The 27558-nt window shown below is 39.2% G+C and overlaps 1 protein-coding gene across 1 annotated transcript in view; it reads right to left on the bottom strand.

Moving 5' to 3' along the window:
• EXOC2 (exocyst complex component 2) overlaps positions 1-27558 on the bottom strand; it is a 206281-nt gene that overhangs the window by 30477 nt on the left and 148246 nt on the right. The window contains exon 23 of the mRNA XM_034762224.1: positions 26813-26954. Coding sequence (XP_034618115.1) covers positions 26813-26954 — 142 coding nt within the window. The remainder of the gene's footprint in view (positions 1-26812; positions 26955-27558) is intronic.

Below are 27558 nucleotides of genomic sequence, written 5' to 3'. Positions count from 1 at the left end.
CCCATCACTGCAGTAGCTGAGCAATTCACTATTTTTAAGAGACTTACCCTCCCGGCAGCCATGCGGGGCAGGGCAGTTGTTCCCATTGTACAGAGGGAAAACTCAGGCACAAAGGAGACATCCACACTGTGATAAAAAACTCACCGCACCAAGTCTCAGCCTGGGGCAGCTGACTCAGGCTTGCAGGGCTAAAATTTGCAATGTAGATGCTGCTTGGGTCAAGACACTTGATCTGACTTTGGAGTCTGATGAAAAATCTGCTTCCTCAGACCATAGTGGAGCTGACTCCAATGGTACCAGGGAGACTGACTCCAAGTCTGGAGATGGGGGTATCGACAAGATCATCTCTGGCTTCCCTCTAGACTGAACCCTATCGAGAGGAGCTGCAACTATAGAAGCCACTGGTACCAAACACTGCTCTGGGGCCAGAGAGCACTTCCAATGCTAGTACCAGGCGAGATTCTTGAACAGCAGAGGAAGCTAGCACCAACAGGTTAAGCAACTTTCTGGGTGTCTCGAAAACCTTGGGTGTAGATGGCACCAAAAAGGCCTCCTGAGTCTGTGGTATTGAAAGCTGCTCTAGCCCTTCAGGGGTTGGTCTTAATGGACTCTTCCTGGGCTCTGAATCAGCAATCCCTCCTGGGTTTTAGACTGTCTGGGGGTGCCTCTTCTCTTAGCACCCCCCCAAGTCCTTGCCTGAGTTTGGTGCTTTACTGTAGATTTTGAAGGCCACAGTTCCAAGTCTTTGGGAGCCTTACGTTGTCTCTTCTTAGATACCTGTAACGAGTATCTGCCTCTGGACACAGGCAGAACAGGGGGAGCACTCTTAGATAACTCAAATGTGCTTGGTACCCGTTCCAAGTGGGAAACACAGACTCCATAAACAACCACTTGAATCTGGCAGCCTTGTTCTTTTTTGATTGGGGCTTGAACCCTCTACAAATGTGACATTTATCACTTACATGTACCACTCCCAGACACTTAAGGCAGCTGTGGCATGGGTCACTCACTGGCATAGACTTGTTACATGAGCAACAGGCCCTGGAGCCAGGAGAATGAACAATTAGTCCTGTACCGAGGCCAGTCTCTAACAAGGAACTGGGAACCCCACTCTAGAAAATTACTATCCTATACTTATTCTTATATCTATATCTTTAGTTTAGTTTACACTAGACTAAAAGCTAACTCTACAGGTTCTATATACATTAAAAGAGAGAAGTCTTGCAGATACAAAGATTGGAGCTCCAACAATTGTCACCAGCAGTAGGAAGGAACTGAGGAGCATCGAGGGCAGTGTGGCCCTTTATGCCTGCATGCAGAAATGTGAGGCACAAGAGGGCACTCACATTGCCCCCCAAAGTACTGCTGAGGGAAAAATCTCCAAGAACTGAGCACGAGGTGTGCACACACCTACAGTGGAATGGACATGTGCAATCACTTGAAGAAGAATCTCATGCTGTGAGGCAAATTCACTGTTAGAAAGAAACAAGATGGGTGAGGTGATATTTTTGATTGGATCAACTTCTGTTGGTGAGAGATGAGCTTTCGAGCTCTAGAATTCTTAGAGGAAGAGCTCTGTGGAGTTCGAAAGCACATCTCTTTCACCAACAGAAGTTAGTCCAATAAAAGATATAGCCTCACCCACCTAGTTTCCTCTATATTCTGGAACCAATACAGCTACAACACTGCAAATAAGAAAGAAACACAGGCAGGAGTACTAACTGCTGCTGTTTTTCCATGGCTGGAAGCAGGATGTTTTGAGAAAGAACAACTCATGGGAGATCCTATGGCTGCCAACTGCAAGTTCTGATTGTCTCAAAATCCCCAAAGATAAGGGGAATGAATCACTGACATAGAAATTAAAAGCTCTTCATATGGTTATCATGTCGCCAGTCCTTTTTTAGACAATTTTCAAGATTGAACTATTTGACTTGCTGATGAGAAATCTAAGTCATTGTGAACTGAAGCAGAAACTGAACCCGAGTTTAGAGGTGGCTTTGGGAATCAAAAGCACTCGGCTCCAAGGACCCAATCTTTAGTTCATCTTTTTTGGGGAACAGTGATTCATACTGTAGGTCTATGCCACAATGTTGGCCAGTATTCAGCATTCTTTGTGGAAACGCCTGGTGGCCTGGAGGCGCACTAGCATATGTGTTTTGGTGGAAGTAAGAACCTAAAGATTTGGCAGTATGAAATCTGATTCTATTCTCAATTATTATTTGCATAATTCACTGTTCTGAGCTTTCTATGTTCTGAGCAGTGAGTTGTGCCATTTATAGTTACTCAGTCTCTCTCTCAGAACTTCTTTGCCTCATTGTTTAATAATCCCCCCCGCCCCCACTTATAATAAACATAGTATGACAACCCATTTGAGAGGAATGTGATTCACGCGTAGTTGCACTGCTCTTATACTTGACTGTCCCTGGTGGGTTCATATGCTGTCCAGACACAAAATACAGGACTACCGTACCAGAACGTATGAAAGGAGGACAGAATGCATGTCATCATTAGTTCTGTCTTAAGAAAGTCACCTGTTCTTTGTGCTGTTCTGATGTAGGTATGACAACTCTTTCCAAAAATTCCAAAGAACTTTTAATTAGCTCATATTAGTGCCATGAAAAATTCTCATACCAAATTTCAGATGTATAGTTCTATAACTTTATAACAAGCCACAGATAGTTTTTTGTCACTCAAATTTTGTACCCCGGCTCTAAGCATTTGCAATGTGTTATTTGGAACTATTAAGTAGCCATTGGAAAAAAATGCACATATCTATTAAAGTCGTTAAGCTCTGCTGTGTAGTTGACATTTAAATAGAAACCAACGAACGATATCCACAAGCCATGTAACAGTTAAGATCAGACTGTTTAAAGGAGTTGAATTTCCTTTAGACGCTGTCTGCTTCGCAGTTCACATGGTGATAGTAATCATAGATTCATAGAATCACAGAACTGGAAGGGACCTCGAGAGGTCATCTAGTCTAGTCCCCTGCACTCAAGGCAGGACTAAGTATTATCTAGTGAATTATCTAATGAATGCTTAAAAAATGGTTGTTGCTGGTACCATTTGCCTGATAGCGGTGGCCAGGGCATTTTGTTTTCCTTGTTATAAAACTGTACTATAGGCTAGTCAGTAGCATGGCAGACTACTATTTATTATTTGTATTACAGTAGTGCCTTGAGGCCCCAACTGAGATCAGCGCCCATTGTACGAGGCAGTGTGCATACTGAGAGACAGTCCCTACCCCAGAGAGGTTATTCATAGAGTCTAAGGCCAGGTGGAACCATTTATGATAAGTCTGACCTCCTGCATAACACAGGCTGTAGAATTTCACTCAGTATTCCTATATCAAGCCCATACATTTTGGCTCAGCTAGAGCATCTCTTTTAGAAAACGTATAATCTACCAAGTTAAGACAGACAAAAGGTGGGAGGGGAAACAGAGGCACAGAAAATTTAAATGACTTATCTTAGGTCACAGCAGGTCAGCACACAGTCAACAGTGTTTGAATACAGAGGTTGATAGTACAATTTTAATCACAATGTGGGCATGCTGGGTATTTAAGTCCTGGTCTACACTGGAGGGGGGGGGGGGAGGGATGTCGATGTAAGATACGCAACTTCAGCTACAGGAATACCGTAGCTGACAACTTCAGCTACGGGAATACGGTAGCTGAAGTCACCGAATCTTATTCCGACTTACCTCCCGTTCTCACGGCGCGGGATCGACGGCCGCGGCTCCCCCGTCGACTCCGCTACCGCTACCGCCGCTTGCTCCGGTGGAGTTCCGGAGTTCGACGGGGAGTGTGTTCGGGGATCGATATATCGCGTCTCGTCGAGACGCGATATATTGATCCCCGATAAATCGATCGCTACCCGCCGATACGGCGGGTAGTCTGGACGTACCCTAATTTTCAGCCATCTCCACACAACTGCTTCATAAAGAATGATCAAGCATTACAGAACAATGCCACAAAGCAGTGAATAGGCTGATACTTTGACATCTTCCAAAACTATAAAGCACAACTTGCTTTGAAATTCTTTGCATCTGAATCTCTTTGAAACTACATTGCATGGATATCAACAAAACAGTTTTTTTATTTAAACATTTTTCATTCATTTTATGATAAAGGAAATTCAAAATCAACTGAATTCTACAATATTAACATTTAGACCTTTGTCCTTTATACCAAAATACTAATAGTCAGTTATGTGTTTATATAATTCAATACACTTTAACACTTCTGCCTATTCATAAAAGGTAATAAACATAGATTTACTCATAAGTGAGTGACAGGTAATGTTGTGAAAAACACAATACATGGTACAGACACATTCTTATACAAAATATTTCACTTCATAGAGTGGCCTCACATACACAAATTCTGAAACATGTATGAATCTGCTGTGATTCAAAGCAATGTTTAAATTAAAGCCAGTCCTGTCATGATCAAAGGCAAAAAATTCAGGTGCCACTATAAAGGAGAAAGTGTAAAAAGTAGGAAAAGAAAGAAGAGCAGGGAAGGAAGAGTGGGTTGATGGCTATGGCACTGATAGGGAAAGGAAAGTTTTTCATTAGATACTTTTAAAAAATTAGCTGTTTATATTATCCAAAAGAAAAAAAAAAAAAACAGAAAACGCCCAAGACTATATTGCCACGTTGGAGTTTCTGGTGGCATCAAAATTCTTTGAAGTTCACTCTCGTGGTTGATGTTATTACCAAAAATCCCTCAATGTTATTAAAGTCTTGTAGTTTACAGTCACTTCTCATACATGGTGTGTAATTTCTGGCATTGCTATCACATCCATACATTACCAGGACTAACAGTGGTTTAATACTGAAAATCAGGGTAGCTGGAGACATTGACTGGGGATGGCAGAACTTCATGAGAATAAAGTCAGAGTGGGGGAAGAGTAACCATTTGTCTATTGCAATAAAGTAACAAAATTAACATGACTATAAATGCATCTAGTTCTTTTGGAGGTCCTTTTTAACACCACAAAATTGTGAAGTTAACTTTTGAGGTTTATTAAGATTACATTATAATTACTCAATATATTTTCTCTCTGTGTTTGCATGATTCCAAATACCTTCCCAAAACTTCCTACGTTCAGAGAAAATTAAAGTTGCACTGTTAGACACCCAAAAATCAGGAAATGCCACAATTAAAGTTGATTATACAAGTAACGTACTCTGTTCCTTAATGCTAGTGTATTATATTACTCTTTAACAGCATGATCACCTATTTCTAAAATGCCATGTAAAACCTTTTCTATAATTTTAGAGTCTGGATGGCATCCTGTAATATTTTTTTCATTAGTGTACACTTCTCATACACTAATTTCATTGCCAATGTTTTACAATATCTGTTTTGACGCACTGTGTATATGGTAAGATCTCTTCTCTCTGAGGTATTTATTTTAATAATTTTTTTCAACACTATGCTATGCGTTTTCTTTTCAATCAGCAGCACAGCCAACCTTTGGTTCACTCCATGGGATGAAATGGCTAACTACGGACATAATTTTGGGGCATATTATATATGCCACCATGTTTCCATTTCATTTCATGCTGAGCAAGCATGGAATCATGCAAACACAGATAGAAAATATATTGAGTAATTATAATGTAATCTTAAAGCATACTTTTCATGTAAATGACCTTTATGGACTCAGTATACAGAACTACTAGATGTTATATGTGTTGCAAAGGTCGTAACAAAAGTGTATGAGCTTATAATGAATTATTTAAGAAATCATTTGTGATAATATAATTAAGTAAAATTTGTTTTATTCTTACCTCTTTCATAGCACTATCCCAAGGTTTGAAAATTAGCTTCATTGGGGGATTAAACCAATCAGACAAAGGCAGATGTGAAAGATGTTCTTTATCAGTGAAGTCCAGGGGCAAAGTCCTTGCAAGAGGACCAGACACCCTACCTGCACAAGCTGCTGGGAAGGATGAGGGTGTACCCGGTGCTGTTTAGAGCTCCATCACTTGCATCAACATCTGTCTAATGTGTCTGATCTGTATATATCCATTTTATGCAAACTAAAGTATTAATTGAAAGGGATTTAATGTATTGTTACTAGTACAATTTAGAAATCTACATTAAATTTTCAAAGAAATTGGCTTCAAATATTTAAGTATGATATCTTAGGAGATCAAATGTAAAAGAGAGTTACCATTTCCTATTACATTACTGATTGTGAGATTATTTTTCTTCTGATGCCCTCTTTTAGAAAAACAGCAACTCAAGTTCCAAGAAACTTGTTTATAATTTCTCAAAGAGGGATCTGGTAGATTTTTAAAAATGTTAATATATGTTTTATTTTAAAGTAACTTTTTCTTCTAAAAACCCATAACCTTTCAAGGTATTCTACAAACGTGAGAAAAGAATGAGCCTTAAATGTTTGCAGTCATAAGCCTTTCCTGAACTACAGTACCTGCACATGAGTATGTGATATTTGACTGAAGTGTCCCCACCCACACAGTGATATCATCTAACCCGCTAGCCTAGCAGCTTGATTAAAAAAAAATTAAGAGTTCTGACTTGGAAATTCCCCATGGACACAACAAAGCAACTCACCTCTGTTCTCCACAACAACATGCAGGTTTCTCCCTCCAAAGTGGGCTGATGGTAAATCTGCTTCATTCAATATGTAACCATCAGTGGCCTATTTTCTTACCCCCGGTAGATAGGCCTGCTTCATTCTAATTACTTAAAATCCATTTTGTCATCATGCTTTTTGACTTCCTCTCTAATTAGTTTCTTGGGACATAAACTCTTCTAGAACCATACATTTGAAGCATGAGGGATGTGAGAAGCCTAAAATGGCATAATTACATGTGGTAGTGACTCTAAAAATAACACAGGACTCTCAATCAAGGCACCTACTTTACTCTAACTAAAACTGCTCAAGCTATTTGTTAACATTTTTTTTTGTTGCTTTGGCCCCTTTTAGATTAATTAATTATTTGCAAACTGATCCAGTTTTTTAAAAATATGCTAATTACAAGCACTCACCAAATATTTTAGATGAATAATTTTCACTTATTTGTTTGCTTTGACTATTCACTATGTTGCATTCTATGGTTGGTCACCCTAGTCATATATTATTATTTCTGTTCCCTTAGGCAGAGATTGAAAATTTTTAAACAGGACAATAGTGCCTGGTTAATGATGGACAAACATAGTTCTATTACAAATTATTAGAAAAAATGCATTTTCTTTATTCAATGACATACAAAAATATACTTACATTATAAGCATAAGGTGTATGCCCCTAAATCACTGAGGTGCTTTTGAAAATTCCACCATGTAGTTTTAGGTGGAAAAATCTAAATTTAATCTGAGGTCCCAGGACCATTATACCACAGAAAGACAGCTAACAAGCAATGGATTATGTTGTTCCTGTATTACCAATGAAACTACTACAAGTCTAGAGCACCACAGAGGCATCATCTTCAGTGTCTTCAGCAGACTCAGTACCCCATAGATTTATGGTGTATAAAATGTCTTCTATAAATAGTATTGTTAGACTACTCATTTTGCCACCTGCAATTGTGGCAGCAATTCATTAAAATATAATTATGATAGAACTATCCATAAATAAGCATAGTTTCATTTAAAAGGAAAGGCAACGGTGGAAGAAATTCAGTGCTCATAACTAATCTGGGTTTGAAAATACAACTACTTTATACATAATTGTACTATTTATAAGCTTGTAGGAATTCATAAGAGACATCTGAATCAACTAAAATGCCGTTAGTGCTGCAATTTGATTAAAGCAGAGAGAAAACATTTACAGACAATGACTCCAGATCATCATTTGAACTTTCTTTTACAAGAATGTAAAACTTTTCTATGAGCCATTTCCTGCTACTGCTGAAAAATATTCCTCCTTTAAATAGAGATGGATTTCAAGGTACTGTACCCAACGTTGTTTTGATAGTAGTTTCAGAAGAAAATGTGAATGTGTGGGTAAGCTCTGGAAACTCTTTGGAGAGACTACCTACTTATCTAACCACACTTCCTGTTTTTAACCCATTTGTCCTAAATCAGTCCCTAGTCTACTGACAAAAAATAGATATAACAATGTGCTATAAATAGCTCATTAGCAATTTTCTTTGTAAAACTGAAAACGGTCTGATACATTTATCAATTTTTTTCACAGCAGGTCCACATTAAATAGCACACTGATTAATGTTATGGAAGCTACATAAACCGCTGGTGGTGCACTGGTTTTTGCCATAATTTGGGGAAACAAAAGACGATAACTCAAAGATCAGAGATTCAGAATGCATTTGGGATAGAGGCCAAGAGAATCGAAGGCTAAGCGTGGGTGATCTCTGCATACGTTCTGAGGATCTGTACTTTGTTTCCTTTAAATTCTTCTCACATAATTGACAGTAAGCATGAAGAAATGCTGTCTCCTCACAAATGAAAGCGAAAAAGCCAACAGAAATAATGATGATATAAAAGGACCTATATACTTACTAGCTGAAAGGTAAAAAAGGTGCAACTACCAGCAGACAGATTTGAAGGGTATCTTGCTTGGGAAAGGCTTTTTTAAGACAATCAGATTGCAGAGAGTTATTAGGAAAAGGGGAATAGATTCCAACCTTTCTGATGGCCAGGGATGTGGGGAAAACACAGCCAAGAATTTCCAGAACTGAAGTCGAGAGTGCTATATCCCTGAACTAGTTCTCCCCCACTTTCCTTTTTTTAAGCTATGACACATTATATTGATGTAATTTGTATACACTTAGTGGACATCAGCTGGTGAGATTTACCACCTCATTATCACAATAATAGTTTTAAAAACACACAAAAATGGAAATTATTATTAAGTATGTGCTTCGTTGTGCTCTATTTTAGTTCAATAATTGAACAGACAATTATTTCAGGGTGCTCAAACTAGAGTCTGCATATTTCTGTGCTTGAATTGGCTAGCAGCAAAAGGGAACAGTAAGTGGTGACACTGTTGCAGCTAATGTTCTAATCTGAACATGTGCTTAAGTCTAGAGCAGAGGTTCCAAATTGTAGAGAGAGCCAGGCAGCTGTGTGAAAGTGCTGGCTCTGTTCCCTGGTTCATAGCCCAAACCAAGAAGCCGTAAAACTTGGATCTGGAACTATTCAGGATCTGCTGCTGAGGCTGCTTATAAAAGTCTTTGCCTCCTACTCCTCAAATCTGACTCATGGGTGCCGCCAGAGAGAGCTGGAGGAGTCACAGTGAGCCAGACCCAGCTGCCACTACCAGATCCTGACTAGTCACCAGGAGAACCACCAGACTGAGACCTGCTCCTGCCACTGAAGGGTAGGAGAAGCAGCACTAGATAGAGGGAGATAGGAGGAGAACCACAAGGGCGCTACAATTTGAAGTGAAAAGCAGCACGGGGAGACTCTGTATGGGAGTTGTGGGCAGGGAATGAGGTCACTGGAGTAGGAATCTGAAAAGCACTGCCGGTGGGAGGAGGCCAAGGCACTTGAATGGGCAGTAGTTATGAGAGAATTGTGTTTTGTTTAAGGAGGTTTATTTCCATCTGTTTGGGCAGGAGGGAAATTGCAAAGGCCTTGACAATGGAGGACACTCTTAACAGTGAATTGAAGTCAATATGAATAGAGCACATTCAGTACTTCACAGAGCGCGTGCTCTCTCTCTCTCTCTCAAACACACACACACACACCCCTACCAAGAATAAACCAAATTTCAGTCTATTAACATGGCAACAAGGAATGCACTTGGGGAAAATATGCATTTATATGCAACAATACAGTCTTCAAATAATTTCACAATTTCAAGTTTATAGTTACATGTAACCAATCCTTATCCTAACATGTAAGTTAGATATCTGAGCACCAATTCCCTATCAAAATCACCACTTACCCTATTAATAAGCCATCTCTCTTGAACACACTGCTTAAGACACAAGAAATAGGGGCTTCCAATTTTCTTTTCTGTTGCGCTATCAGTCTGTTGTTCTAGCTGCTTTTTAAAAGCACTGTGATACTCAAAAGTCTTGTCATAGATTGTAGATGGTATAAGGAAAACTGCTATAATTTCAGACTCTCCCTCAATACAAAGTGTTACAATCCCTTTGTATTGCATTTGGCGTGTCCTATGTTGGCTTTTACTGAAAATGTAAATAGGAAATGCAGTAGTACTAGACTCCTAGCCTCAGAGAGCTTAGGAGTCAAATATGGTTTCTGTAGCTACTGTGTTTCTGTTGTTCCATTACCTAGGACAGTGTCTCCCAAACTTTTCAAAGCTGATCCCCAGGTCAGGAAAATGAAGCTAATTGCACCCCTCACTTCAGCTCTCCCATGTGTTATCAAAGGCCTACACTTTTTAATTTGCACATCTTCCGTACCGCTCTCTCATCACACCACCACTTTGGAAAATGAAGACCTAAGGCCCAATCATGAGCCTACTGATATCAGTGGCAAACTCCAACTGAATTAGTGGTGCAGGATCAGATCTGCCACCCCCTATGCCCAAATCTGCCCCAATGAAAAAAAATTCTACAAAATGCAAACGGATTCAGTGCAATGTAAACCCTGTCACTTTTTCAAAAGCACTTCCTAGACAAAAGAGAGTAGCTGTAGACACACATAACTAGAAGATACTGGAGGCGCAACATAAAAAAATCCAAATTTCTTTATTTAAAATCTACATTAAAAACCATCACCTCTCCCTACCAAAAAACAAAAATACTCAAGAATCCAGAAATCTATACCAATGTTTCCTTTCATTAACACAAACTAACCATAGACTACAAGAATATTCATTTCTTTCTTTCAAATCCATCAGTTTTTTAAATCACCCTGAAGATGTCTTTTCATGATTTTATAAAACCTAATATTATTAAAACCTTTCAATACACAAAACAGCTCAAAAGTGGTATGTATTCTACTTACAATTCCCAAAGTCATCCTTAAAGTAATAACAACCTGTCATAGTCTTTGTAAGATGAAATGACAGCAATTTCAAAAATGAAAAATGAGTTTAGAGATATACCATGTTTATGAATTTACTTGGGTTGTCACTCAAACATTATGAATATTACTATAAGAGATTATCAGAAAATTGAAGCCAAATGATGCAAAAAGACCCACATCATAGAGAAAATGTTTGGAACAATATGGAACTAACACTGGGTGTCCTGCATACGAGGCCACCCCAACATCTGACCTTCAAACTATCCAAGACATTTGGATAAACTTGCTTTCGGCTAAACTCACTGTCGTGACTTAAGATTCACAGTCCAGGTGGCGAAGAAATAGGGGTGATCTCAAAAAAGGAAATGGAGGAGAGCCATCTGAATTTCTTGAAGGGTTTATTTTAGTTTATTTATGAAATATGCAACTTTAAAGTTGTCTCTTCTTGAGAAGCAAGGTTTTCCAGCAATTGCAAGGTGCGTATCTACAGCTCGTTCAGTCTTTTACTGGGTAGTCTAAGTAATATCCCATTTGAACAATCCAACACACTTTCTGAAGGCTGTGCTGATGGCATTTCATTATTACAGTAGCACTTAAAGGTCTAGAACAGGTCAAGGCTCCTTCATGTTAGGTGCTGCAATAAAAAAACCTCCAATTCTTGCCATCAGAATTTACAATCTTGGGCCCCAATCCTACAATGGCTTATGCATGTTCCTACCTTTAACAACATGAGCAGCCCCACTGAGCTGAAGCAAGTAAACAAAGGAAAGGGAGACAACGGTAAACATATTTTTTCACAGACTGGATCTGTGCACAATTTCTAGATTTATTTTGTTTGTTAATGGAGACGAGTGACCAGATCAGTGCCAGTAGTCTCAATTCACCAGCTGTCTAGCCATTATCAGTTAGCAGTGTTTTGTATGTATTAAGGAAGAATGGAGTCTTAGGGAGAATCTGAAGGAAGATAAGGATCCTGGTCTTGAATTTGGGTCCCCTGGCAACTGCAGCAGAAGGCCATACTGTGATGTTCTGTACCTCGTGGAAACACCCTACACCCCCATGTTCATCCTTATAATATGATTGTGTGGTATCTAATACAAAGTTTGTCATGTCGGGTGTCTTCGGAAGGCTCATGATGTACTGAGCATTGTTGTTATGGTGATGTTATAGTAATTGCTGTTATAGTAATATTATAGGTTGTAATTTCATGTATATAATTATGAGGCTCAAAAATGTGTCTTCATGGCTTAAAATAAGCCCAGGCAAAAACTCTCTAAGAGCAGAGGGGCAGTTCACACCTCATAAGGACATGTATGGGACAGACCCAGCCCAGCCTCACAGGAACAAAGGACGCTGGCCTAGGCAGCAACAAAAGGATCTGTTGGACTCTTGAGTGAGTCACCCCCCCTTCCTTTGGTCAGTTTGAGACTGCGATGAGGTAATGCTCACCTGACTCTGAAGGGGAGGGGGGTGCGAAGCCAACGGGAAAGAAAGAACGTGATAAAGGGAGAGACGTTTGTCATGCTCTTCCTCCCTCTTCCATCTCGATCTACATACATCACCACCAAGCGACTGAAGCGCTGTTCAAAGGGGAGAGTCTGGCTGAAGGGCAACCAGCCATTCTGTGGTGAGAAGCATCTAATTTGTAAGGGCACTGAAAGTGTTAAGATCAGCTTAGAATGCATTTTGCTTTTATTTCATTTGACCAAATCCGACTTGTTATGCTTTGACGTATAATAATTTAAAATCTATCTTTTATAGTTAATAAATGTGTTTGCTTATTCTACCTGAAGCAGTGCACTTAGTTTGAAGAGGATAACAAGCCTTGGGATAACAAGCCTGGGACATATCAATTTCTTTGTTAAATTGATGAACTCATATAAGCTTGCGGTGTCCAGCGGGCATAACTGGACACTGCAAGACGGAGGTTCCTAGGGTTGCGTCTGGGACCGGAGATGTTGGCTGGTGTCGTTTGGTTGCACAATCCAAGGAGCAGCTTACATGCCAGAGGCTGTGCGTGAACAGGCCAGGAGTGGGGGTTCTCACAGCAGAGCAGGGTAAGGCTGGCTCTCAGAGTTGAGGGTTGGAGTGACCTAGCAGATCACCAGTCCAGATAACACCAGAGGGGAACGTCACACATACGACCTCTTTTTCTTTATCAGACTGGAGCATTTAACATTTTAACTTTCTCTGGTAAAACCTAACTTCTTTGTACACAAACATGGTCCCTACTGCAATGAACAGAAGGATAACAATTATTCTGACTTTCACCCACTGTTGACAGCCATTTTTATTCCAGATTTCCCCGTATTATATTTTTAAAATGTAGAATCTGTGTTACAATCAAATGTATGGTACCACATAGAAGGCGTACCAGTAATAATTATTCTTGAGTGTGCAGGCTTTATATTTTGTGACAAACAGCTTCATAAAAACAGCTCTCAATTTTGTCCATGTGCCTAAGAAAAGACAACAATGACTTTATGACAGACAGCAATAGGCAGATTGTGGCAGTTTTGTAGACCTGTATTATATTATTAGAGTAAACAGATGATCCTTTACACCCTCCTCACAACTCCTCAAAAAATAAAAAAAAGACAAACAGAGTTGCTAGGTGTGCAGTATTCATTGAAGTTACACAGTTATTTTGCATAATTAGACAGAAGTTAAATTCCCCCTTCCCCCCACTTTCTAGTTTCAAAGAACCTCCACTGCGGCCCTTTATATTTCAAGTGGTATGGTTTTGAAAGTGACCGGGGTTTCTTAGCACAAACTGTACAAGGAACCCTTAAAAATTATTAAAGCCAAAATTTAACATTTGGAAACGATCTGCACTTAGGAGAGATCTAAAGTAACTGGAAAGCTTAAGATTTTTCACAGTTCAAAGAAAAACGTTTTAATAATGTTAAATTACTCTGATTCTCTGAACAAGTTCAGCATTCTAATCCCATCCAAACACTAATAAAATTTTTAAGTGTTTCATTAAATTTAAATTGCACAGTGTAAAGAAATTTTAAATTAATATAACACTTATTACAATAGGCCTGCTGTATTGTTTAGGGTCTATCAGATTTTCCGATTTAAAACCTTATTTTTAAAGAGTTTACAACTTGGCTGTAAAAAGAACACATTCTAGATTGAACTTTGCATAGAAGTTCCCAGCCAAAGTTTTTAGCCAAAAATTTCAACCCCAAAAATATGGATCAGAAAATGTTCAAGTACTAAGACAGACATTAGTGATTATCCATATGCTTCCCACCCACCAACCAATAACTAACTTTAATATTTTTATACGGATACTTTGATTAGTGTCTTTGAGTATTTAAAAACAGAAACCATCTTTAACATGAAGCTGCTACTGTACACGGTCAGCAGTGTTGCAGATAGAATATTTGTGCTTGAATGAGGGCTTATTCCCACTGATAGCCCAGGTTTTGCTTTCTGCTTGATCCTGTGTTTGTCACATCACAGTTGTTGCCAGGGAAGTGAATTGTCTAGTGGTTTGAGTAGGGGTATCAAGTTTGCTAGGTTTTAATAAGGCTCCACACTACCCTGCTTTGTGATCTTGGGTAAATCCCAGCCTCTCTGTGCCTCATTTTCTGCCTCTGCAAAATGGGATAACAATACCTTAGAGGGGTATTGTAACGCTTAATGTTTGTAAAGCACTTAGAGATCCTTGGATGCAAGATGCTACATTATTATTAGTGGAGGACATAAGTAAGAGTACAGAATAGGTCCACTTTTTACTACCTGGAAATTAAAGGCCTAAATGATGAAACTCCAGTCTCCAGGTGCTCAGCTATTACAGTGATGAGGGCAGTATAAGAATATAAACAGATTGAATACTATACAGAATAATCTCCTGTTTATTAGCACTTCGGATAGAATGCTCAGGTTATTTTGATATAGCCCAACCTGCTTAGAAGAACAGCAGGATTTTAGCTTAGGATCTTCAGTGCTAAAGGCATGAGCATCTACCTTCTGAGCTAAAAGAATGTGGCCCAGCTTCTCAAAGGTATTTAGGTTCCTAACTTCCATTGGTTTCCGTGAAAATTAAGAGACTAAATACCTTTGAAGACCGGGGCATATGTCTGTAGCCAGAAGCTCAGCAGACACAAACCTCCAATGTACACCAATTACTACAAGGGATCAAAGACCCACGTTCTTTTAAGATGGCTTACGACACATAGCATTTTTCCAAAATGGGTTATGCTCCATAAATGGCCCATGGCTTCAGACTTCCAGTGTAAATACCCACTTCTAAAATTGCCACTATGATTTCAATACCCAACAAACTACTTTTCAATTAAAATTCCATAAAGTTCTTTAGTAGGCACCGTTGACCCCAATCCCACAAATGGACCCATGAAAGTGTACCTTTGTGCCCTGATTTCAATAGGACTTTACACATGCAGCCTGAGACCTGAATAATATACGCCATTAGCTGATTCAATATGAAAGAATGCAATGGCCATACGTACAGTAACATAAATGACAGTACATTGTGATAAAATAACTTTAGTCTGTCAATAATTTACATTTGATAGAATATAAATAAATGTAGGAGGGGACTATAAGAAAGTAAGTCCTGTCTCTATAAAGGCAGACAGTGAGCAGGATTCAGACTGACAGAGCCAGAATGACACGATCATCAGGTTAGAGCACAGAACAGACAATAGCCCTTGGAATGGGGGAACATGAGAAGAGACAGCTAACATGTGGATACACAAGAAAAGGATTTTTTTAAGCTGTATAAAGGGAGCAGAAGAAACAGTAATCTCAAATTGTTTACCCTAAGCAGCAACCACAATCTTGAAAGGATTTGGGAAATATACCAGGAACATTACATGATAATCAGATCATCCTCAGAGCACACATGTGTAAATATCTGAGTGAGAGGGGAACTTGAGGAAGAGGGTGAAAGAGATCAAACCTACCTGAAGGGTGTATCAAGTGATGTTTTCAGGCAATCACTCACAATTCTTAGTCTAAAAGAATGTGGACTTAGTGGCCTTGTCTTTTACAGGGATGTGATCCTCCCACATGATGCATGAGAAATGCCTAACGACTACATATAAGAACAGAGTATAAAGGAGGCTCAAGGTGACAAGCACACACACTGTCATAATGGCAACCTGGAATCAGGTATTTTGTTTTATGTTGTTTTAAAAGGCTCCAGCACATAATCCGCACAGGACCCAGGATTTATATGAAGGCTAATAAATATAACATTTAAGAACATACAATGATAAACTCTGTTTTATTTAATCAAAATCTTTTTACAAACCAATAAATTATAACCAAATGGGTCTCAACAGTCATAGCACCATCATCATTGCATTGATTCCAAATATTAAACAATTAAAAAGCACTGCAAGTGGAAAATATAGCTCCAAAGAACACGGTTAAATATCCATCTCATTTTAAGACCTAAAAAAAATCAGAATCCGTGAAGGAAGTTTGCCTTCCTCCAGCGATAAATGCATGGGTTCTTTAGGTTGTTGAAAATGTATCCATCAAAGTCTACTTCAAGTTTATTTGGATATTATGTAGTTGTGGTGCAGTAATACACTGAAGTCTAGGCTTAGCACAACAAAGCTCTTCTTTCTGCTCTGGAAAGCAGGTGTATCACTTTGGTGAAAATCTACCACAAGCATTTGTTCTTGAAGAAAGCATATGACTAAATAACACAAATTAGATTTCTGAGCAACAAAAGTCTTCTAGATGAAACATAGAAAACTGACTCTCTGGTTGTAAATAGTAGCGTAACACTAAAGAAACCCCCCGCCCTCCGAAAGCAAAACCTTTTTTTGGGATTTCAGTTACACAAACATGAATAACCCTGGCTTTGTAATAAGCTCACCTTATTAGAAACAGCTTTGAACTGTTTGATTAGATGCAGATCTACCATACTGCCAACTATTATTTATGTAGCCCTGTAAGTGTGCAGGGTGCTTTCCAGGAAAACAAAAAGACATAAGAAGATTGCGATCTAAGGCCCTGATCCTGCAAACAATTATGCATGTGTTTAACTTTACAGATGTGATTGCTCCTATTGATTTTAAGGGGGGGGGGTCACTCATGGCAAGAAAGCATAAGAGTCTGCAGGATCAGGGCCTAAATTATATTTAAACAAAGAACCAATAAAAACACGTTCATACGACATCTTGCGATCAACTGTGGCAGACAAATATAGGGGAAGTAGTATGGGGAGAAAAACATTAAGTGCTGGAATCTACATTGTGCCAGATAGTTACACCACTCAGTGGAGAAGCTATAGAGAACTAGAACCATCCTTTAAGATGATGAAGTATGTTACCCACTCTACATCCTGCCAGTTCCACCATGGTCTCAGCTCCCTGAGGATTATTTGTTCCCCCAGGGATGCCATGAAGGGGGAATATCTAGAAGCCTGCTCTCAGTAGAACATAAATATTATTGTGCCTGTCCTACTGCAGAGATGGAACTGGGGTGGGGGGAAGGGTGGAGGCTCCTTGCCCCCTCTTCTCCATGTACCAGCACAGGTGCAAGTCCTGAGCTGGCTCTGGGATGGCAACATTGTTTTCAGGAATATACTGATCATATAACTTATTTTGAATGTGTTTGAGAGTTGAATTTTATAATTTTCTTTTGTTTTTATATCACTTAAATTTCTCACTGTGACAGACAGCTGGAGTTTTGACAATTTTATGGAAATGGAAAACTGACAACAGAGATTTTAAGAGACAGGAGAGTGATTCAACTACTATGAAAAAAAAAGACACATGCAAATCTCAAGTCAATCATCTTGACTGTGAGGAGAGTCCAGGAAGGTCAAAATGGCCTGTGACATTTTAAACTTGGAGTCAAGAAGTAGGGGAACATCCCAAAAGTGATTAGGGGACAATAGTTCTTGCATGGGGGACAAAATAAGACTTCTGTATTCCTTCCAGATAGTACTCCCGATAAAACACTCCTGTGAAAATGTTAAGGTAACCTCACCCTGATATGACAATGAACTCTATACCAATGACTTGATAAGCAGGCTGGAAGAGGTAGAAGATCTCTAGACACAGAAAGAACGGCTGGGCCAAGCTGAGAAGGGACGGTCATAAGAGGGACTCGCTTTTTAGAGATGTGAGATTTTCCCTTTCTGTAACTAATATAAAGGAAGCCTGCCTCACTAGGCTTTGTGAAGCTTTCAGAGGAGAAAACAGTTTACTTTGTTTTGCTACCATTTCCTCCCTATTTTTAATGAATCTTGTTTTTAAAATGTGATTATATGACTCACAGACTAGGTTACTTCGCACAGACTGCCTCCAAAGAAAGCTAAGTTCTTCAGCTTCTAAGGAGAAATGCTGAAATGTGAAGAGTTCCAGGAGCCTGACTTACAACACAGTGTTTGACAAAAGACATGGACAGAAGCATCCTCTCTCAAGAAGATATTTTGCCTGGGGGCCGTGGCAGGCGAATACAGGGGGAAAGCTGAAGGGCCACAGAGGAAATGTAAGTTAGCAGGGGTATGGGTGACATTCTCTAGTGGATTATCACTGGCTTGATGTCAAAGTATGTTTCAAGAAGGGTTTTGAATGAAGATGGACAGGTGCACAAGAAGTGGAAGACTATTCCAGCCATAAAAAATGATGTGGAAGAAGATTCCCAAGTGGCAATGAAATGATAGTTAATAGCTCTACTTAGAGCATAGGTTCTGGAGGCACAAACTAACAAAAATCAGGCTCAAAGCTCTTGGTGGCAGAAACTCTGCATGGAAATGGGTGGAGTATAAAAGAGTAAGCTGGCCACAAGCTATGCTCTGCTAAGAGCTCTTTAGCTAGTCGATGAAGCCTTTGAAATGGGTGGGGCTGGATAGAGAGGGAAAGGAGACCTGGAAAATATGATAATGAAGTACCTCTCAAGGACAGTTTCTGCTGGGACTCCTGTGGTGCTCCACCAGATTTTAAAACTGTCCTCCTGGCAGAACCTATAGGAGAGCATCGTGGCAGTACCTTGTGCACTCCATTGAATCTGAAACCCCTCTCCCCTCTTTGCAACTGCTTCTCCTGTGGGCAAAAAGGGTACAACGTACATTTCTTTGCACCTGCTGGAGTGAATCCAGTTCATAATGTTCATTGCTCAGATAGTACATATATTATTGCATTAATATACTAAACATTATCCACTAATGCAGATACATTTCCATATTGCCTTATTAGAAATGAGAGATATTAGAAAATTATGTCATATCTTCTAAAACAAGTTTGAAAGAGAACTTGAGGTTAAAGTGAAATTAACCAAAGAGAGCTATTTTGATGTACAGGATGAATGTTTTTAGTTGCAGAGATATGGAAGTAATGGTTCACATGGTACATTTTGTAAAGCTGATCAGGTAACAAAAGCCTCAAGAACTGCTACTTAGTGATACGGCAAGTCCAACAGATGGTGTTCACTGTGTCACAGTCATGGTATCATTAAGCTGAACAGTATTCTTTTGTACATTTTAGTCAAAATATCATCTCATACAGTCTTTCCTTCTTTTGAGAAATCTGTGTAAAAGCAAATTCACTCAGAAAATTGAATCAAATTAAAAATAATTACTTAAAAAGATATTGTACAACAATCACACACTTGAAGAGGTCTATTCTGCCAGGTACTGCAGGCAGTGATCCAAATGCAAAATCTAGCACTCAGACAATGCATAGCCGTGTTCATTGGTGAACCTGGAAATCTTAAACTAATTATTTAGTTAAACTCATTCTAACACTATTTTTAATTGTAACTTACAGAAAAGAGATAATTCTTCAATGTAATGACACAATATTAATGTAATTATTAAAGTATGATGTAATACTAGTTACAAGTGTGAATTAAAAACCACTTTTTTTGCACTTAGTTGTTCCAGAATGCCACGTGTGAGAGTACAAGAGAATATGGGAGGTAACTGTAGCATTCTGTGGTACTGCGTCATGGGGCATGGCTGCCCTGAACCACCTCTGTTGGCTGAGCGTCACATTGCCTGCCTCATTTTCTGTCCCCAAAGTGGAGCTCCTTAGCTCTCCCCATACACATCACTACTGGAGACGTGGCTTAAGTCTCCAGTCAAGTGATAAACCAACATAATCCTTTGCAGGGTAGCAAAAGTCCAACTAAAAATTCCCAAACAAACATTTTTCTGTGCCCTTCAGAGCTTCTCTTCAGCCTGGCCACTGGGGCCTTGTTCCCAGCCCCTTTTTCCTAGGCTACCTTTGGGAGTCTCCCGGATTACTGTTCTCAGATCCTTTCTGGGCTCTGTCTCTTACATCTTTCCATGATCTGGTATACACTCTGGGTTCCCAAGATGGTTCCCCTGGAGTACCTAGCCTTTTGCAGACCCTGGCTCAGGCACTGCACGCTTCCCGTGGTGCTCACTCTCAGGTTTTTTATAAGGTGTCCATTAATCTCTCACCTGACCCTCGTTAGTCTGTCCCCCTTCACGCTGGGAAGAGGCTAATTAATTATAGCTCAAACGTAGCTGGCCCTATTTCCCTCTGAAATATTGTATATAGCCTGGTTTCCAAGAAAATTAAATACAGTGACATGCACTCAAATGACACGCAAGCTACATACCACCTCATGTTTCAGCATGTGCTATCATCTTATTGGAATCTAAAATCTTAGTGAGAGTAACCATAAACTAATGTAGATTCCAAAGCAAAAAATTACGTTAGATGATCACAATATGTGATGTAGCATTTTGGTGCAGTTGTTTCATAGAATCATAGATTAGGGTTGGAACAGACATCAGGAGGTCATCTAGTCCAACCTCCTGCTCAAAGCAGGACCAACCCCAACTAATTCATCCCAGACAGGGCTTTGTCAAGCAGGCCGTACAAAGGATGGAGATTCCACTACCTCCCTAGGTAACCCATTCCATCACCACCCTCCTAGTGAAATAGTTTTTTCTAATATCCAACCTAGACCTCCCCCACTGCAACTTTAGACCATTGCTTCTTGTTCTGTCATCTGCCACCACTGAGAACAGCCTCGCTCCATCCTCTTTGGAACCCCTCTTCAGGAAGTTGAAGGCTGCTATCAGTAAGGGTCCCAGATTTTCCCTGACCTCCTTCTTGTTGCTAACATACCTGTAGAAACCCTTTTTGTTATCCTTCACATTGTTGCTAGCTGCAACTCCAATTGTGCTTTGGCCTTCCTGATTACACCCCGCCCGGCATGTTCGAGCAATATTTTTATACTCCTCCCTAGTCATCTGTCCAAGTTTTCAATTCTTGTAAGCTTCCTTTTTGTATTTAAGTTCACCGAAGATTTCTCTCTTAAGCCAAACTGGTTGTCCACCATACTGGCTATTCTTTCTGCACACTGAGATGGTTTGTTCCTCCGCCGTCAATAAGGCTTCTTTAAAATACAGCCAGCTCTCCTGGATTCCTTTCCCCCTCATATTAGCCTCCAATGGGATCCTGCTCATCAGTTCCCTAAGGGAGTCTAAGTCTGCTTTTCTGAAGTCCAGGGTCCGTATTCTGCTGTTCTCCTTTCTTCCTTTTGTCAGGATCCTGAACTCGACAATCTCATGGTCACTGCTACACAGGTTGCCACCCACTTCTACTTCCCCTACTAATTCTTCCCTGTTTGTGAGCAGCAGGTCAAGAGGAGCACAGCCCCTAGTTATTTCCTCCAGCACTTGCACCAGCATGCTGTCCCCAACACTCTCCAAAAACTTCCTAGATTGTGCACTGCTGTATTGCTCTCTCAGCAGATTGAAGTCCCCCAGAAGAACCAGGGCCTGTGATCTGGAAACTTCTGTTAGTTGTCCGAAGAAAGCCTCGTCTACCTCACCCTCCTGTTCTGGTGGTCTATAGCAGATGCCCATCATGACATCACCCTTGTTGCTCTCGCCTCCACACTTAACCCAAAGATTCTCAACAGACTTTTCTCCAGTTTCATACTGGAGCTCTGAGCAATCATACCACTCTCTTATGTACAGTGCAACTCCTCCAACTTTTCTCCCCTGCCTGTCCTTCCTGAACAGTTTATACCCATCCATGACAGTGCTCCAGTCATGTGACTTACCCCACCAAGCCTCTGTTATTCCAAACACATCATAGTTCCTTGACTGTGCCAGGACTTCCAATTCTTCCTGCTTGTTTCCCAGGCTTTGTGCATTCGTGTACAGGCACCTAAGATAACTAGCCGACTGCCCTACTTTCTCAGTATTAATCAGAAGGGATGATCCATTGAGTAATTAAATTTTAAATTACCTGTTCATCATCTAAACCACCAATATATATGTAATTGGGCATCAGACAATGCTACTGCCAGTTAAGATGATGACCACTTTAGTTTAAGGTAATAAAATGGTCAAGAAACCATTTGGAAGCGATAAACACATCACAAGAAACAGAGAGAGGACTAGCTACTGATCAAACACTGCCCATGTGTTTCATATAGTCAGGCCTCTAACCTGTTCACACTAGTCCACTATGAAGTCTGTTATTTTGTAACAAATTATTTGTGCTCCTACTTTACAATTTCAATGTTCAGCAGTGAACTCTCATATCCATGCACGACATATTTAATCATGTAACCATGATTAGCTTCTTAGAAGAATATGGAATTTGGAATCCAGAGTATGGAACCTAGTATTAACGATTAGGTAAACGATACACAAGGGAAGTATAACAAATTTGATAGGATTCTTTATCAAGACAGGAAAAACATTTTAGCCTCAAGTGAAAATCCAAGCAAACTGATGATGGATTAGCCAGGATTCCATGGTGTGGATGGAGAACATTGAGAATAGAATATATTTAATCATAGAAAGCAACTGCTGAACATTCATATCCCCCCCCCCCCGCCAGTTCATATGTTTCTCTTTTCATTCCTTCTGCAACTGCATTAGATTAAATATCTGTTAGGACAATCAATTCTAGAGTGCCCTATGTAAAGATCTAAACTCCATTAGATTAAATTGGCAGCAATGTTACCGCAGTAAAAGCCAGTCTTTTCTAGGATATTGTATTCAATTTCAATATTCAGTGTCAATTAGAAAACTCTGTCCTTCGAGTCTGCATAATAATATAATGCTTTTGAATTAATCATTAAATTAACAGTAAATCTGTAAACAAATCCTGTCAATTTAATAAGATTTACTTCATACTGAAAAACTAGCTATAATTTACATCATAAAGAAGGTTGATCATGCCATCAGTGTAATCAAAATGAGTATGTTAATATGTAGTTACTTTTTTGTGTGCAATTTTACTTAATTACACTTAAAAAGCCCTCTACAGTTAAAAGACTGTAGGTTGCAAAGTCAAGACACAAAATTTAAGATATTCCAGAATTAAGATTGCCTGTGCAACCTTAATCCTCCAATCCTCCTTCTTGCACATATACATTATGATACAGTCTTTAATTACATGATCACTCGCTATTTTTAAAAACAGTATCCCTGCCTCATTCAGTGCACAGAATGGACGGTGCTCACTGAATGTGCAGCTATTCAATATTTTGCTTTCTCCTCATCGTTCAATGTGTGGCCCCAGGCCTTATTTTCTGCACACTATTCAAACCCTGCTCTGAATGATTAATTTTCTCCTGCACGCTTCTATGAAGCTAATACTATGAGTATTTGACAAATATTAATGAATTTATTTTCATAACCTTCTTTGAGATAAAGCTGCATTATCCCCATTTTACAGATGAGAAACTGAAGTTGAGAGAGATAAAGATCAAAAGTGTACACTGGATGCCCAATTTGAGATGCCTAAGGCCTGATTTTTTCAGAATGCTTTGCATTTTATACAACTTTATATACTCAAAGCACTGTTTCCAGTGACTTCAGTTGCAGTTGTGAGTACTTAGCCCCTGGATCTCAAGCAGAGCACCAAGAAAAAGGAACACACGATTCGTAGCCACTTGCAAAATGTTTGGTTTAAGTGACTTTCCCAGAATCACATCGGAACACTCTGGAAGAGGCAGGGATAGAATCCAGTTCTCCAGGGCAACACTCAGCTGTCTTAACCATAGACTGTCCTTCCTGTTCCCACAACCCCCTGCTTCGTTCACTGTGCACCTTCCAATTTCTGCAACAAATGAGGCAGGAGTCCTACAGACAACAGCCTTCTTCACTACAAAACCCTGATTCATCCCCAGAGCACCATCCATCCTATACAATGAATAAGGCAGGGACCCTGGGGGTAGGGGGGAGATAGCATGTGATCATATAATTAGAGGCTGTATCATAATGCATTTGCACAAAGTGACTGAATTAATGTTGAACAGGCAATCTTAATTCTGGAATTTCCTAAACTTTTGAGGGCTTGACTTTGCAACCTTAATATTCTTTTAATCTAGGTGTGTGTGTGTGTGTGTGCGTGCAACTTCCCTTGATATTTTATAAAAGAAAACTGAAAAGACATCACATACTGACTTCTGCAAACCAGTTCTTGGAACCAGCTGAACTGTTTTTGTTGAAACTTTTATATATGTATAAAAAATCAGCCTGAAGCAAGCATGCAGAATGGAAAATTTCAGCCCAAACAATTACATTTTGGCAAAATTATAAGCAACTGAAAACAGGGTTTATAATAATACAATATAATAGAATCATAGGACTGGAAAGGACCTCGAGAAGTCATCTAGTCCAGTCCCCTACACTCATGGCAGGACTAAGTATTATCTAGACCAGGGGTCGGCAACCTTTCAGAAGTGGTGTGCTGAGTCTTCATTTATTCACTCAAATTTAAGTTTTCGCGTGCCAGTAATACATTTTAACGTTTTTAGAAGGTCTCTTTCTATAAGTCTATAATATATAACTAAACTATTGTTGTATGTAAAGTAAATAAGATTTTTAAAATGTTTAAGAAGCTTCATTTAAAATTAAATTAAAATGCAGAACCTCCCGGACCGGTGGCCAGGACCCGAGCAGTGTGAGTGCCACTGAAAATCAGCTCGCGTGCCGCCTTCGGCGCCTGTGCCATAGGTTGCCTACCCCGATCTAGACCATCCCTGACAGATGTCTGTCTAACCTGCTCTTAAAAATTTCCGATGATGGAGATTCCACAACCTCCCTAGGCAATTTATTCCAGTGCTTAACCATCCTGACAGTTGGGAAATTTTTCCTAATGTCCAACCTAAACTGTTCTTGTTGAAATTTAAGCCCATTGGTTCCTGTCCTATCCTCAGAGGTTAAGGAAAACAACTTTTCCCCCTTCTTCTTGTATCAACCTTTTATGTACTGAAAAGTGTTATGTCCCCTCTCAGTCTTCTCTAGATTAAACAAACCCACATTTTTCAATCTTTCCTCAAAGGTCATATTTTCTAGACCTTTAATAATTTTTGTTGCTCTTCTCTGGACTTTCTCCAATTTGTCCATATCTTTCCTGAAATGTGGCACCCAGAACTGGACACAATACTCCAGTTGAGTTAGAGCTAATCAGTGTGGAGTAGAGAGGAAGAATTACTTCTCATGTCTTGCTTACAACTCTCCTGCTAATACATCCAGAATGTTGTTTTCTTTTTTTGCAACAGTGTTACACTGTTGACTCATCATTTAGTTTGTGGTCCACTATGACCCCCAGATCCCTTTCCGCAGTACTCCTTCCTAGGCAGTCATTTCCCATTTTGTATGTGTGCACCTGATTGTGCTTCCTAAGTGGAGTACTTTGCATTTGTCCTCACTGAATTTCATCCTCTTTACTTCAGACCATTTCTCCAGTTTATCTGGATCATTTTGAATTAATGGGAAGTGTCGAGCAACCTTAACTAGATGACACTACCCGTTCCTCCCATGATTCTACTGAGACAGACAATTCTGCATCGCTGAAGTCCCCCCCGCCCCTCCCCAATGGCATCAACTTTTGTGACAATCTTGGGTAAAACAGTTAAAATCTACACATTCAGTTCAATGACTCAAATCAAATTTTTAAATCTGCATTAGTAAAAGATTACTTTTAAGAGCAGATATTAATTTCATTCAGATGTGGTATTAAAAAGTACCATGATGGCTTCACAAACACATTTCTCTCATGAATCACCAGATTAATTAACTGGACTTTTTTAATGATTCAGTATCACAGAACTACACACTAAGATGTGTCTTGCCAGTTCCCAGTCAACTAGGACTGTTATTTTATTCTGATCAGCAATTTTTTTTTTAAACCCCAGACCTGGAGATGAACTGGAAAGTATTAAATACTTCATAAGTAGTAAAAGGGAAGGTCCTTAGACTAGTATTTCTCTATATTGTTTGGCATTGTTGAACCTAGGGTCATGGTAGATTCTCTATCTCTAGCAATTTTTAAACCAAGATTGGATTTTTGTTTAAAAGATATGCTATAGGAACTATTTGGGGGGAACTTTGATGGCCCATGTTATACAGGAAGGAGGTCAGACTAGATGATCACAATGGTCCTTTTTGGCTTTGGAATCTATGAATCCTTGTACATTTTATTTTTTGTTGCTGAACTACTGTTATTATGCTACACCTACACATTTTCTTATAACTTTCACCTTTTCAGAACAGCAGTTAGGGCTGTTAAAAAGTGACCAGATTTTTACAAAAGAATTCCAAAAAATCCCAATGAATTTCAAAAGAAAAAATGGCAAAGAAGTCTTTCATAATCATTCCATTATATATTAGCAATGAAGCAAAATAATCATGAAAAACAAGCATTAAAACATCAATGATAAAAGATGCTATAATAATTTGAGGGCATTTGAAAAGAGATCTAGGAATTATAAAGTAAAATCTCTGAAAAACAACTTTAAATGAAATCTTGGTAAATGTTAAGAAAAACCAGATGAGAAAACAGTTTGTAATTAAACATCAGATTTTTAAATCTCAATTCATCTCAGTCTCTGTTAGAATAATTACACAGTTATTAAACAGATATTTACCTGTTGGAATGAGACAATCTTTCCAATCAAAATATCCTGCATAAATGCCAGGTTCTAATGAGCCAACTATAGGATCTGCCTTCAATTCAATGTAAATTTCAAACAGTCTTTGATCCAACTCCTTTAAGGATTCCATACTAATCTAAAATCAAAACAAAAAGAAAAGCACACTTAATTATGAAAGCAAAAATAATAATCAACAATTTATGGGTTGTCTTCTCTTTGATTTTTAGGAAACATGCCATATGCTTACAACCTTATAATTTTAAACAATATCTCTTTGACTGTAAGAATTTCCATACTAAATCACATCACTGGGCAGACTAGTCCAGTATCCCTTTTCTGACTGTGGCCAGTACCAGATGCTTCACAGAAAGACGTAAGAAACTCCATAGTGGAGAATCATGGAATAACCTTCCCATAAGCATAATTTCTTCCTAATTCTGTCATTTACGTATTGATCCTGCATCACTGAAGGCAATGGGAATTTTACCAGTGACTTCAATGGGAACAGGATCAAGCCTTTAGTGGCTGGCTTATGTCCTGAAACATGAATGCTTAAAATCCTTATAATATTTTTAACCCACCTAATGTAACTGTGGATTTTTTTTTATTATTCGTTGTATATAGAGTTTAATCCTTTTGAAAAATTCAGTTTCACCAGAGATCTGTGACCTCCTAGCAGCTTATTCAAAGTTCACTGCAAGTACACCTCTACCCCGATATAACGCGACCCGATATAACAT

This window comes from Trachemys scripta, chromosome 2 (genome assembly GCF_013100865.1).
Source record: "Trachemys scripta elegans isolate TJP31775 chromosome 2, CAS_Tse_1.0, whole genome shotgun sequence".
Taxonomy (NCBI): domain Eukaryota; kingdom Metazoa; phylum Chordata; order Testudines; family Emydidae; genus Trachemys; species Trachemys scripta.
Note: the sequence above shows the minus strand (reverse complement) of the source record. Positions and strands in the feature narration are given on the sequence as shown.